Source organism: Hirundo rustica, chromosome Z, assembly GCF_015227805.2.
Source record: "Hirundo rustica isolate bHirRus1 chromosome Z, bHirRus1.pri.v3, whole genome shotgun sequence".
Classification (NCBI taxonomy): Eukaryota; Metazoa; Chordata; class Aves; order Passeriformes; family Hirundinidae; genus Hirundo; species Hirundo rustica.
The window spans coordinates 39,782,602-39,795,338 of NC_053488.1; the positions used below are offsets into that span (position 1 = coordinate 39,782,602).

The 12,737-nt window shown below is 36.6% G+C and overlaps 1 protein-coding gene across 2 annotated transcripts in view; it reads left to right on the forward strand.

The window, feature by feature from the left end:
* The window catches only part of DAPK1 (death associated protein kinase 1), an 87,117-nt gene that overhangs the window by 60,478 nt on the left and 13,902 nt on the right, over positions 1-12,737 (forward strand). For both annotated transcript variants that reach the window (XM_040090124.2, XM_040090125.2), the window contains 8 exons: positions 703-822; positions 1,941-2,039; positions 2,832-2,930; positions 4,117-4,215; positions 5,607-5,804; positions 6,775-6,972; positions 7,816-7,914; positions 10,661-10,738. In XM_040090124.2, the coding sequence (XP_039946058.1) occupies positions 703-822; positions 1,941-2,039; positions 2,832-2,930; positions 4,117-4,215; positions 5,607-5,804; positions 6,775-6,972; positions 7,816-7,914; positions 10,661-10,738 (990 nt within the window). The remainder of the gene's footprint in view (positions 1-702; positions 823-1,940; positions 2,040-2,831; positions 2,931-4,116; positions 4,216-5,606; positions 5,805-6,774; positions 6,973-7,815; positions 7,915-10,660; positions 10,739-12,737) is intronic.

Genomic DNA, 12,737 nt, shown 5'->3' on the forward strand with positions numbered 1-12,737 from the left:
TCACTATCTGTATATTTTTTAACACTGGATCAGCATTTCACACCTGTGTTCCAGCAGAAAGGATTTATAGCCCAGTGTTAGTGTCCTAAAAAAATCTGAAACCTCAGGAGAGAGGAGGTAAGAGCAATCCAAATAATGTACTCTTTGAAATTCTAGTGTGGAGGAGAAAAATAAAGGTACACGTGCAGAGGTATCTTAGGCTTATTACTTAGGTTCTAGGTTTTTAATTGATCCATTTGCATAGATGAAAGCTTGGACTAGCACCTCTCCTGCAGATGGCACAAAACCTGATACTTCAATTGGTATTCATGCTCCTCTTGGGTTTTTTTATCGTTACCTGTGTGCATACAATAATTTCATTTTATGCAATTATTGCTTCTGTTGAAATTTATCATCTGCTTTTCCTATGAGGAAAAAAATATATATACACCTAATAAAAGAAACCTTTGTGGAATCTCAGTGAGTAACAGGTTTGTGTGTAAAGAAGAGGGAAGCATATTTCACTAGAAAATGTGGGGGGAGTGTTGGTGTGGGTTTTCAAATAGATGCTAGCCATATGTTTCATGAAAGATTACAACTTGCAGCTGAAGCACTCTTTTACAAAAAAGTGTCTCAAAAACTTTTTTTTATGTCTTGGCAGCTGTTTAGATACAGATTTTTTCTTAAAGCTAACCATTTTTCTTTTTTCACCTTAATTGCAAGGATGAGGAAGATTCTTTTGTGATGAAAGCTATTATTCATGCCATCAATGATGACAATGTTCCCGGATTACAGCACCTTCTGGGATCTCTGACAAATTACGATGTCAATCAACCCAACAAGGTAGTGTGGGTCTGTGTTGAGGTGTGGGGTGTGTGGGGGACTAGCTACCACCCTGTTGAATAGAGCAGTGTGGTTGCAAAATAGAAATGTAACACATGAAATGAAAAGGCAAGGGAATAGGAAAAAATTCTGCCTTTTTTCTAGGAGAAATTTTCATGTGCTTTTTGTTCAATCTTCTCAAGATACATTAAAATGAAGCCCAAAATGGGATTTTTTCCCTAGGCATTTCAAAAGTATAACTCAAACCTGTGGTCAGGAACTGTGGTGTATCAAATAGCAGCCTCCACTCTTGGTTGCAGTTGCTGTTTCTTGTGGCCAGTGAAGATGGCAGAATACCTAAGAATTAACCAGACTGCTAAAACTGACTTTGCAAAGCGTTGCTACAAACAGAAGTTGCAAACTGCAGAAGTGGGTTATGTGAACATGTTAGATGGCAGTGTTCATTTTCAGTAATGAAATTGCTTGTCCACTACAGTATTTCAATGCATTAGCAACATCTAGGAAAGTGAAATGGGACTGGTCATTAAAACAAAAAAAAAATACTGTGATTTCTTAAATGTTTCAAGACCCCATCACAGTAAAATAATACACATTTTACTTCTATACTGCTCTTCATGAATATTTCTGAAAGTACTTTGTAATAAAGGTCGCTATAAACACACAAAAGAGCAGTATAGAAGTAAAATGTATGTTATTTTGCTGTGATGGGGTCTTGTACCATTTAAGAAATCACAGTATTTTTTTGTTTTAATGACCAGTCCCTTTTCACTTTCCTAGATGTTGCTGAAGGCTTGTGTCTGAGGTGGTGAGGTAGCTGCAAAGAGACTGCAAAGGGGAATGTTCTTGCCAAACCGGGCTAATAAGAGCTTAATATTAATATTCCTAATTGAAAAAGAATAAATTTACTGTGTGAAATACCATTAATTCATCTCAAAAACATGGACAATTGCTGTGCAATATTTTTTTAACAAAGGTATAAATTATTTTCACATAATATTTCCTGAAGACTTAATTTGAAAATGGAAGTCCAGAAATGCTATTCAATGCCTGCCTTCTATTCCACTGTTTTCTTAATCCTTCAATAATTAATTACATAATTGCTTGCCTTTCATTGTTAGCATGGAACACCTCCACTACTGATTGCTGCTGGCTGTGGAAACATTCAGATGCTTCAGTTGCTTTTAAAGCGTGGATCTCGTATTGATGTTCAAGATAAGGTTGGGGTTCAGCTTTTCAACTGCTCTTCATAAGGTTTTTAGTACAGTTAGCAGAAGAAAAACAGTTCAGACCAAGTGGTATTGGAAATTTAAAACTCTGAGCTATAGATCCTGTTTTCTGCCTTCCACAGCAAAAACAAGACCAAGTTTTTAGCAATGTCATTTATTACCAATACATATCCTCTGATTTTTATCATTGCATTAGCTGAAATAATTTGAACTATACTAATCTTATAATGTACTTAATGCTTACAAAACCACCCCAATTAGTTCAAATTAGTGATTGCCCTAAAACACAATGGTGAACTTTATTTAATATAGAATGATAAATGAATATTTTAGCCATGGGGAATATTTCAACTAAAATTCATATTTGATGGACAATATGCTTTGCAATAAGCTTTTTTTCCCAAATGTGTTGTAACAATTCATTAAAGCAAGCTTGAAGAACTGCTTCTCCATCTAATAGATGGTAAAGCAAGCAGAAGAAAGGTTTTCATCTCATGACTGTTCTTTCCAAAGAACTCCCTAACAAGGGAGAAGAGGATTATTCTTGCAAACAGTTAGTAATCCTGTTAATCATCCTTGCATAGGGAGGTTTTTGTTGTCACTTTTAGTATGTAGGGTTGCTGAATCAATTTGACATTTTTTTTAAAGTGAATGTGTTCATATAAGCTTGAATAGCTTTTCAGTGTGTCTGTGTACACCAAGATGCACATGAATCTCAATTGAAAATCTAGAATTAGGATTTTAACTTGATCTATAACATCTGAAGTTAAGTATTTTTGACAGGCTGGATCTAATGCAATCTATTGGGCTTCTCGACATGGACATGTAGAAACACTGAAATTTCTCAGTGATAATGAATGTCCTTTGGATATTAAGGATAAGGTAAGAAAACAACTCCTTTTTTACTCAGAGGGCCTCCTCCTATAACTTTATCTTAGAAAAGACAGAGGTCTTTCAATTGAAATGGTTTTCAGCAGTGCCATAATTCCAAGAATTTAACTGGCTTTTTTAATATGGTTTTCTAAGTTGACACATAAGGCCATGATAACAGAGTTTTAAAGTAGCTGGATGTACTGATTATTTTCCTGACAAATGTGAGCCAAGTGTGCATGTTAAATGTGGTGAGTACATGGTGGGTAGGTGGGGAAGTACAAACCTAAATTAATTTTCACTTGAAGACTTGATTTCTCATTGAAACTCAGGGTGAAATCGTGATTTGGTTTTTCATTCCTCTTGATTGAAAACCACTTTTGTCTGACAAGTAAATTTGACTGTTATTAAGTTGAGTATAAGGAAGCCTAACAATTTATAGCTGATGAGCACTTACCTTGTCTTTGGCAGTGTTATTTGAGCAACATATGCACTAGAAACTAATTGCTGTTAAATTTTTATACCATAGCAATGATTTTACACTAGCCAAAGCTCCAGTACAGAAGAAATTATACCTGTGAAACACAGTTTGCTTTGTTGTGGGAACTAATGCAAGGCAAGGTACATTAGGAAAATGGTTGTTTGACTCCTGATAAGGCTGCTAGGAAACAGGTTACTCTCTTAATAAAAATACCATTTCTGGTTTACCATTCAAAATGGTACAACATACCGTTTTAAAAAAGAAAGTGTTGCAAATAGTAAGACATAGTGTCCAAAATGCACCAGGGTATACAAATGTGTTAGGCCCGCTCTTTACATTTGAATAAACGGGGGGGAGGGGACATATGGAAATATTATGAATAGAAATGGGACATCTGTTTCAACACAACTGCACATAGCTTCCTCCTCATATTGCTCAGAAATCCCATCATGTCTGTGATCTGGAACAAATAAAGTAGGAAAATAAGTTCTGGGAAAAGAAAGCCTTTGAAGAAATAACCTACCTGCCAGTTGGTGGTGTGTCTGTCACGTACAATCAGTTTGTAAGCTCTGCTGATGGAGCTGTGTGGCTGGGCAATGGAGAGGGAGGAGTATCCCGTGCAGGATTCAGGGCATTCAGGCTGTACACGGTGTACAGGCAGTGTACATCATGGTGTGACACGGGAAATTACACTGGCATGTTCTCCTGTAATTGCAGTCCGGGGAGACCGCTCTCCATGTGGCAGCTCGGTATGGGCATGTGGATGTGGTTCAATTTCTCTGTAGCCTTGGATCCAATCCAGACTTTCAAGACAAGGTGAGTCATGAACACTGCCTGCATTTTTTTCAACAAATAAGGCTTCATATAAGTGGTCAAAACTTCAAGTCTCACTTTTAGCCTCTGGCATATTTGGAGATGAGAATTACTGAGATTTTAATAGCTCTTAATAGATAAAGATTATATGAAAAACTGAGAGAACCAACCAGTGCTATAAAACACAGGTTCTCTCAAAAATGAAAGCTTAAAGATGGAGAAACAACTCCACAAAGGTGTGGTTGGTTGTGTGTACTCTGAGTTCAGCTAAAGATTTTTATTCGTTTTTGCCTTGAATTCTGCTTGGTTTTAGCAGTCCTAAGATTTTTCTGCAGTGTCAAGGACTCATTTTTGAAAGTTGGAAGAGGGCTCAGGAGGGTTTCTTTAGAGGTCTGAACACTTGCAAGAAAACAAGGAAGAAAAGGTTTAACAGAAAAAGAAAATCCATTTGACTCAAATTTGACCCCGTGTGTGTGAATTCCACAAGCCTCCATAAGTGCTGCAATCTCTACAACTTCCTTTTCATTGTTTAAGGAGCCCTATGCCGAGAGAGGACAGGACATGCTCAAGATTTTTACAGAAACCTTGAATCAGTCCAGGTCCTCTGCTATTATCAGATTCAATTTATCCTCTGATATTTGCCAGGTAGAGAAAGGATATCTCTTAGAAGGATATTTCTTAGAATTTGATAGAGCTGCTTCTCTTAATGGGTTTTTAATTCTCCCTGCTTTTTCAGTGGTCTACTTTTAGCATGTTTTTGTGAAACATTTGAGGTTCTTAATGGTGTTCCATGTAACTGATCTGACATTCAATTAATTGAGTATTTTGAAGTTTCCTGGGTTCAACCATAAAGTAAATTAGTACTTCAGTCACAACTGAACCCCAAATGCAGACAATTTCAAATGCTTGTTGTGATGTGTCTTTAAAGGACTCGGATTTTTAGGTATCTTCACTCCTAGAGCATTGCAATGTGTTTTTTCTACATGGTAAGTAGAGTGACCTGCCTCTAACTGCAGGTCTAGCAGGATTTGCATCTCCGTGGTAATCAGTCTGTTTTAGACATTGGATTAATCACAGCACACAGGATATAGAAGCACACAGGATACACTGTTTGTGAACAAGGGTCAGTTTTCAAGTGAGAAAACCAAGACAGCCTCAGGAGCATGGATAGATTTAAAGTAGGACTCCTGACATACATGGTACCATAATCACTATGTCAGCTGAAGTTACTCTTGGTTTTAGATTGTCAGCACTAGAAATTATAGTATCTTTTTATTGGACTTATTTAGTGGACTGTCTTTTTTTTTCATACCATCTTTTTGTATTTTTCAGTGGGGGAATTGTTTTTCCTGAAGTTTGGTTCACTACTGTTTTTTGATTTTTGATGTTGACAGGAAGAAGAAACCCCACTGCACTGCGCTGCTTGGCATGGCTACTACTCTGTTGCCAAAGCACTCTGTGAAGCAGGTTGCAATGTGAACATTAAAAACAAAGAAGGGGAGACCCCACTCCTTACAGCATCCGCTAGGGGTTACCATGATATTGTGGAATGCTTGGCAGAACACAGAGCTGACCTTCATGCAACAGACAAGGTTAGTTAGGTCTGGAAATCACAGGGATGTGTCTTCTCAATTGCTTCGTTTGAGTGCTGCAAGTCAGCATTGCTTCCATAATGTGAATTTTTGTAGCAGTTCACACAGGGCCTATTGATGGCTGAAATAGTCTTTAAGGTTGTCCACTGATGATTATTATTCCTGATTGGGTTTTTGCTGATCTATCATTTCCTTATCATCTATCACCTCATGAGTAACACTCTTTGAAAAATTACAGGAATATTAGGTTCTCTAATTGGCAACAAACTGTTAACTTCAGAGAGAAAGATGGATTTAGTGTTGGCCTTTGATTACTATGGGTTGGATAAATTACACCCATTTCCAATAAGAACTATTTAAAAATATTACTCTATTTGATTCAGGATCAGTTTTTGTTTTTCATTATGTAATCCCAATAAATAAATTTGGAATTCATTTCTTATATTTTTGGTATGGCTGACATTTTAGCCACCTTTTCTAGTCATATTAACTAAATAGTTATTAAAGTGAGTTCAGAAAAAAGTTTTACTTCTAAAAGAATTGTTTTTTCCAGATACATTGTCTCTCTAAGTTGTTCTACGGATAGAAAGTTCTGTCCTTAAAGTTACTGATCAGAAAGCAGATCACATGACTTTTGTATCACTAACTTCTGTATGGAGTTTACAATATTCAGCTGGTTGTTACTGTTGATCACTCTCCTCCCTCCGAGGAAAGCTGTTAGAAGCGAATGTGTATTTGTATTTCATCCTCTCCACTGCAAAGACCAGTGGCTTAACAGAAATTTGCTTTCATTTCATGGCTTATTTGTTTTGACAGATATGGTGCATCTCCCTTCCTCCACCTTAAAATTAAAAACCGTTGTGATTCTTGAGGCAAGGACATGCACCCTGTTACTTGAGATGGTTGTGACTTTAATAAATGTTTCAATATTTAGCATTATTTGATCACACAAGTTGTCTCTTTATTTCAGGATGGTCATATAGCCCTGCACCTTGCTGTAAGAAGATGTCAAGTAGAAGTAGTTAAAACTCTCATCAGTCAAGGATGTTTTGTAGATTTCCAAGACAGACATGGCAATACTCCCTTACATGTGGCCTGCAAAGATGGGAACATGCCTATTGTGATGGCACTCTGTGAAGCAAATTGTAGTTTGGATATCACTAATAAGGTAAATGGAGTATGAATGCTGAACTATGTTGTTTATTAGCTCACCTGTTGCATTAGGTGACCTTTTCAAGTTCTCTGATATGAAAAAACCTTTTCCTTGGTTCTTCTGTGTCTCAAAGTGGCCAAATGCATAGTATTAAATGACTCACCTTGCAAATTTACCAAAGTTTCAAAGTTTAGTAGGTTACCAGCAGAGAATAAATGGCAGGTTTTGTAACAGTAGCTCTGAACAGGCAAAACCAGAAGTGGATGTCATGAGAACCTGTTGTCATTGAAGTGATTCATGGAAAAAAAAGGAAAAATTGGAAAAGTAATACTTTATAGCATTTTGCCTCTTCACTGAAAAAATATATTATTTCATGCTGACTTCTTTCATTCATTCCTTTTATTTCTTTTGGTGAAAGAGGGAGATGTTTAATCTTCAGTAGCACTTGGATTAAAGTAGAACCCGGAGTTCTAAAGGTTAAAGAATCAGTGTTGTTTAAGTGGTTCATATTTAATTAAGTAAAAAGGCAATTAAATTTTCTAGAATTAGAAGACATTGTCAAATATAGCAAAAAAAACCCCCAAAAAACTCTAAAGGATTCCTCCACAGTTCTGAGGGATTTAGCTAGAAAATTGTTTCCCTATATTTTAAATAGTCAAATAGTCATCTAGCCTTTGTTTTAATTGCACTTTCAGCAGTTGTGCTTAAGCTGCAATCAAAAGTAATTATTCTTGCAGTTTTTGCAAAACCTTTCCTGTGTATCAGTATGTATAATTGTATAATATGTCTGATTATTACTCACAAAATCTGAAGTGAAGTTCTTTGAGTAATGTAGTGACACTTCTTTCCTCATGTCAGTATGGAAGAACACCTTTACACCTGGCAGCAAACAATGGCATTCTTGATGTTGTCCGGTTCCTTTGCCTTACTGGTGCCAATGTAGAAGCATTAACCTCTGTAAGTATTGAGAGATGCTGTTCTTCTTTTATGTGTGGAAGTAGAAAAAGAACTCATAGACAGTAGTAAGAATGGGACATTACATTTTGAAATTTTTTTTTAAAGGCTGTTGTATGTTATACAACATGAGTGGTATTTGTTATATATCTCTTGTCTACTTGTTCCCTTCTTGCAACTGAATTTGGAACTGATTATGGTGCAGTACAGCTATCAATTCATCTACACCTAATAATTTCTTCATCTAAGAATTACTTGTATCGTTGTGTTTCTATAAGCATAGTAAGTCACTTCATTAAGATGTATGTCATTTCACATCACATTTGAGAAACATATAAATGCATTGTATGTATCTTAAATATTTGTTTTTCTTTAAGGGGGTTAAAAAGTTCTGGTTTTATGATGGGAGATGTTGGTTTTATGATGATGGTTGCATGGGTGAGTGAACTAGCATGTGAGTATCCTTGTAAACTAAATCATTCATGTCAGAATCAGCAAGCACCACTGCTTCCAGTTAGTAACACTGAAGGCATTTTTCATTCTCGCTAAGGTGAGAAACATCCTCCTAATGACATACCTGTAGCAGAAATGAAGTGTCTGTTGTCATATGCACAATAAATTATAGGCATCATACACACCATTACGTGTGTTTTGAACAAACTAACCATGTTTTGTATTCAGATCCAGTGGATCATTCTACATTGCTACTCACTGTAACCAATGTATTCTGCTTAGAAATAACTACTGCTGTGTATGAGGAAGACATGTTGTCATTAGATTTTAGTTGAGTTTTCAGAGTTCTTTTCTTAACAAATTATTCCTGAGATGGCTGAAATGGATGGGGGAAAGAAGAAAAGTTCTGTATCGTTTGCTTTACCCATTTGGTAGAATATACTAATTTTTGTGCCATTTTCCTCTAGATTTAGCACTGAAGATTTTTTCTTTTAAGCACAGATCTTATGTAGGAGGGGAGTGCCAATAAACTTGGAATTGTGGCTTGAATAAGTCTAGGACTTAATAATTACTTTTTGATAACTATTGGATTGTATATTGCCATACTAATAATGGCAATGAATTACTAACAATGAAATGTGCAGGCAGTGGACTTGGTAGGATGCTCTATAGATTTCCTTTGTCACCTCTTTTTTGTCTTTTTTGTTTGTTTGTTACTTCCCATTGTGTGTATGTATTTGCACTACTATGTACTGTAGAGATGAGATAAAAGAGTGATGGGGGAATTCTTGCACTGTTGGACTTCATTTATGTCATGACAGCTGTGTTGGTGTAATTGCCTGTGTGGACACCGTCTGTCCAAGATAAAAGTACCTTTTGTGTCTTTAGTTTAGGTCAGTTTCAAGGACATAACAAAATAAATAGTGCTGATACTAAAACTAGCAGGAGCAGTATACTGAATATATATAATCATCCATTATTCCAGCAGTGTGGTGGCAGAGGAGAGGACCATAGGGACTTGCATGTTGTGATTTTAATATTTTTATTTTGCATTGGTTTGCTAGAAGGCTGTTAAAGTATTCTGAAAAGTTCATTAACAGCTCTTTCTGAGCCAGTGCAGTAGAATTAATGGCATTTTCTTCTCTCAGTATGCCATTTCTGAGGAGCTAACTTTGCCAATACCATTAAGTAACTGGGCTGTATTATGAATTCTTTGACTTCTTTCTGGGTTAAAGACCATTTTGGAACTAGTCTATTTTTAATTTGATTGCATGGATGGTGTTTATTGACGTTAGAAAACCTTCCTCTCCTGGAGTATACAGTCATTTCAAATGCTTGAAAATTGCACCAAAACATGTGTTAATTATTAATCTGCTCACATGTTAATTGACACTGTGTTTTTGGCTTCTCCTCATAGAATTTTCTAAACCAACTTTAAAATTGTCAGATTGATTAAAAATTTTATGCTTGCAAATGCCACTTGAACTCAGGATCAGCTCTTGCAGGCTGATTTGCAATATAGGGAGCCAGCCAGCATTTTTAATGAAATAGTACCAGTAGGTGCAAAATATGCTTTCAAGGATCCTGTAACCAAGGGCTTTTTATATGTCAGTTTTGCTTACCTGTTGCTATAGCTGTGTGTAGATACTCTGTACTATTCAAGAAAGCTTGAACAGGAGAGGAACTTGCTGTTTTGCTTGTGGATGTATTTTCCAATTCTCTTATCTGAGATAGGGAAATAAGCAAAGTACTCAGAAATTAGTTACTTCTTACCAAAATTTAAAACAGTGCAATAACATAAGATAGATATAAGAGCCAAAGCAGTGGACAATTTTTCTTTTCATATTAGTCCTTTAATATTAAAGGACTGCTGATCTGTGAAACATAGGTAACTAAATGGCAAGACCAGCATACTGAAGGCAGCTTTACTTCTCCTTTTAAACTGCCTGATGCAATTAAAACTGCATCCCTTACAGGTTTCTTGCTTTCTGGAAACCTCCAGTGGCTGATATGCCGCTGTCAGTCTTTATCCATTGGTAAATATTCACTTGCTATTCATGTGAGTCTATATGCTGATGAGTCCCTTCTTTGTGACTTTTTAAATCTATTCAGTGGGCAATATCTAGAAATCACTATCATCATCTAATTGGTGAGAAGAGAGATGGAATTCAGGGGGAGGAGTGTTGACTTTGCTCTCAGAGTCTGAATTCAAAGTATCTTGTTACAGTGGCATCCAGATGCCCGTCTTTTTAAAAAAAAATGAAGGGACTGCTGGTAATAACTTGTGTTTTAACAGGATGGGAAGACAGCAGAAGATCTCGCCAGAGCAGAGCAGCATGAACATGTAGCCAGTCTGCTTGCAAGACTTAAAAAGGTTGGGAACGCATGAATTTTAAGTGAGGTTTTCATGAAAGCTGTTCTAAAAGCTGGTGCAAAATTCCTTGCTGCAATAGTGTCTCTTTTTTTTTTTTTTTCTTTTTCCTTTTTTATATTTTTAATTTGAAATTATGCCCTTATGTACATATTAAAGAAGCTGTCTAAGCTAGTCTGCACCACTGATTTATGTCTTATCAGTATCTGACAGTGCCTAGCAAAACATCAAAGATGGTTGGTAGAAAATAAACTATTAAGAATTAGCACATTCCTCCCCCCCTAAGATGACTTATTTCCTCACCATCACCATTTCACTTAGATTAAGGTTATAAAGGGTGGGGGTTTTGTGCCCCGTATGAAAATGTCTGTACTATATGGAATAGTTGTGTAAGTTATCTTCTAATTCTGCAGTTTCAGTATATCCAAATGTCTCGCCAATTAGAACAAAAAGAGGACCTGGGATTGTAGTAAGGCAGTATGTCTGACACATCTGATACACATTGATAAGTCAGATAGGCAGCATCACTCATGCTGGGAAGGTTCAGAGCCTGCTTGCTTGGAGATTACAAGCAAGAGCCAGACCAGTTAAAATAATTTTGTTATAGTTATAATGATGAGTCTGTGACTGGAGAAACAGAAATAAATTACCATTTCTATTGCCAGTAGAAGATGGTGCACACTTCTTCCAAGGTAGAAGTAGAATCATGTCCTTTAGGCCTGCCAGCAAATCTATACTTCCTAGAATTGTAAACTATATATGTGTGAAGATGTGAGAAAGTGCGAAGTTCAGACTTCCTTTGCAATGACAGCTTTTGTAAAGTTTGTCATAATCGGCTCCATTTTGCATAGTTACGTCCCCACACCAAACTCTTATTTGTGTGTGCATGCAGGCAGGTAAATCTTTGATTTATTCATGATGTAAATATGAAAATAATACAAATTGACCCAGAACAAAGGAAGAAGGTCACACAGATCTCTTTTGAAAGAAATACTAGTAAACTCTAGCTCTCTTCTTGATAGTGGAATATACGTTATTGGAGGCCTGTCTCTATATATGTGGGGAAAATGCATTATACTTTGTAACAGAGAATCTAATTAATTGAAACGAACAAATTATATCTAACCACTGAAAATATTCTAGTACTACTTAAAATGGTCAGTATCATCTAGTAGAGAGCATACCTTACACTTATTTTTGCTGTTTGTGAAGTATTTTACCTCTAGTACAAACATGTGAAGAACCTACTATCATAGTGGCTCTTGTGGAGGATTCAGTATTAGTTGTAACAGTGCCGTGTTTGCACTGTGACTAACTTACTAAAAAAATGCCTGCTAGTGAGGAAGGAACAAAATTGCATGCACTACAGTTTCTGTCAAATTTCTCAGCTCAATTGTTGCATGCTTATAAATCAGGGAGGCTCATCCTACATGCAAATTAGGTGCAAATGCAGAACAATAGAGCCTCTCTCTCAGTTCCAACTGGGAGAATGAAGAAAGGGAAGATGTATCTAGTTCCTTTGCCCTTGCACTTTTCTGCGTTCTCCTGGTTTCCTTGAAATTCACCCAAACATGAGAAGCACAGAAAAAGTTGACGTAAAGAAGAGAAGAAATGCACATGGAGTTGTTGGATGGTTCAGGTGATAGCTGTCACAGCAAAATTCTTCAGTGCTGCATATATATTCTATAAGAATATGTATATTGGTTAACCTTCTGAGACTGATGGGCTAGGAGAATGGGCACCGAAAGAGGCTAGTTTTGGTGCCTTTGCCCTCTCCATTGGAGGTCAAAATAATTCCATTCACTGATTTGAGCCTGAAGATGTGCAATTTTCATGGTGGCTCTTGAGAGTAAGCATCAAGCTCTCCTGTCTGCCTGTCCAGTAACTGATGGCTTGCATGATGAACCAGATGAGCACCTGGCAAGAAAATGTCTCTAAACCCCATGTTGAGTTTGTTGGGAGGCAGAAGTTCCCTGCCAAACATTCTGATTTCTTCTTTATG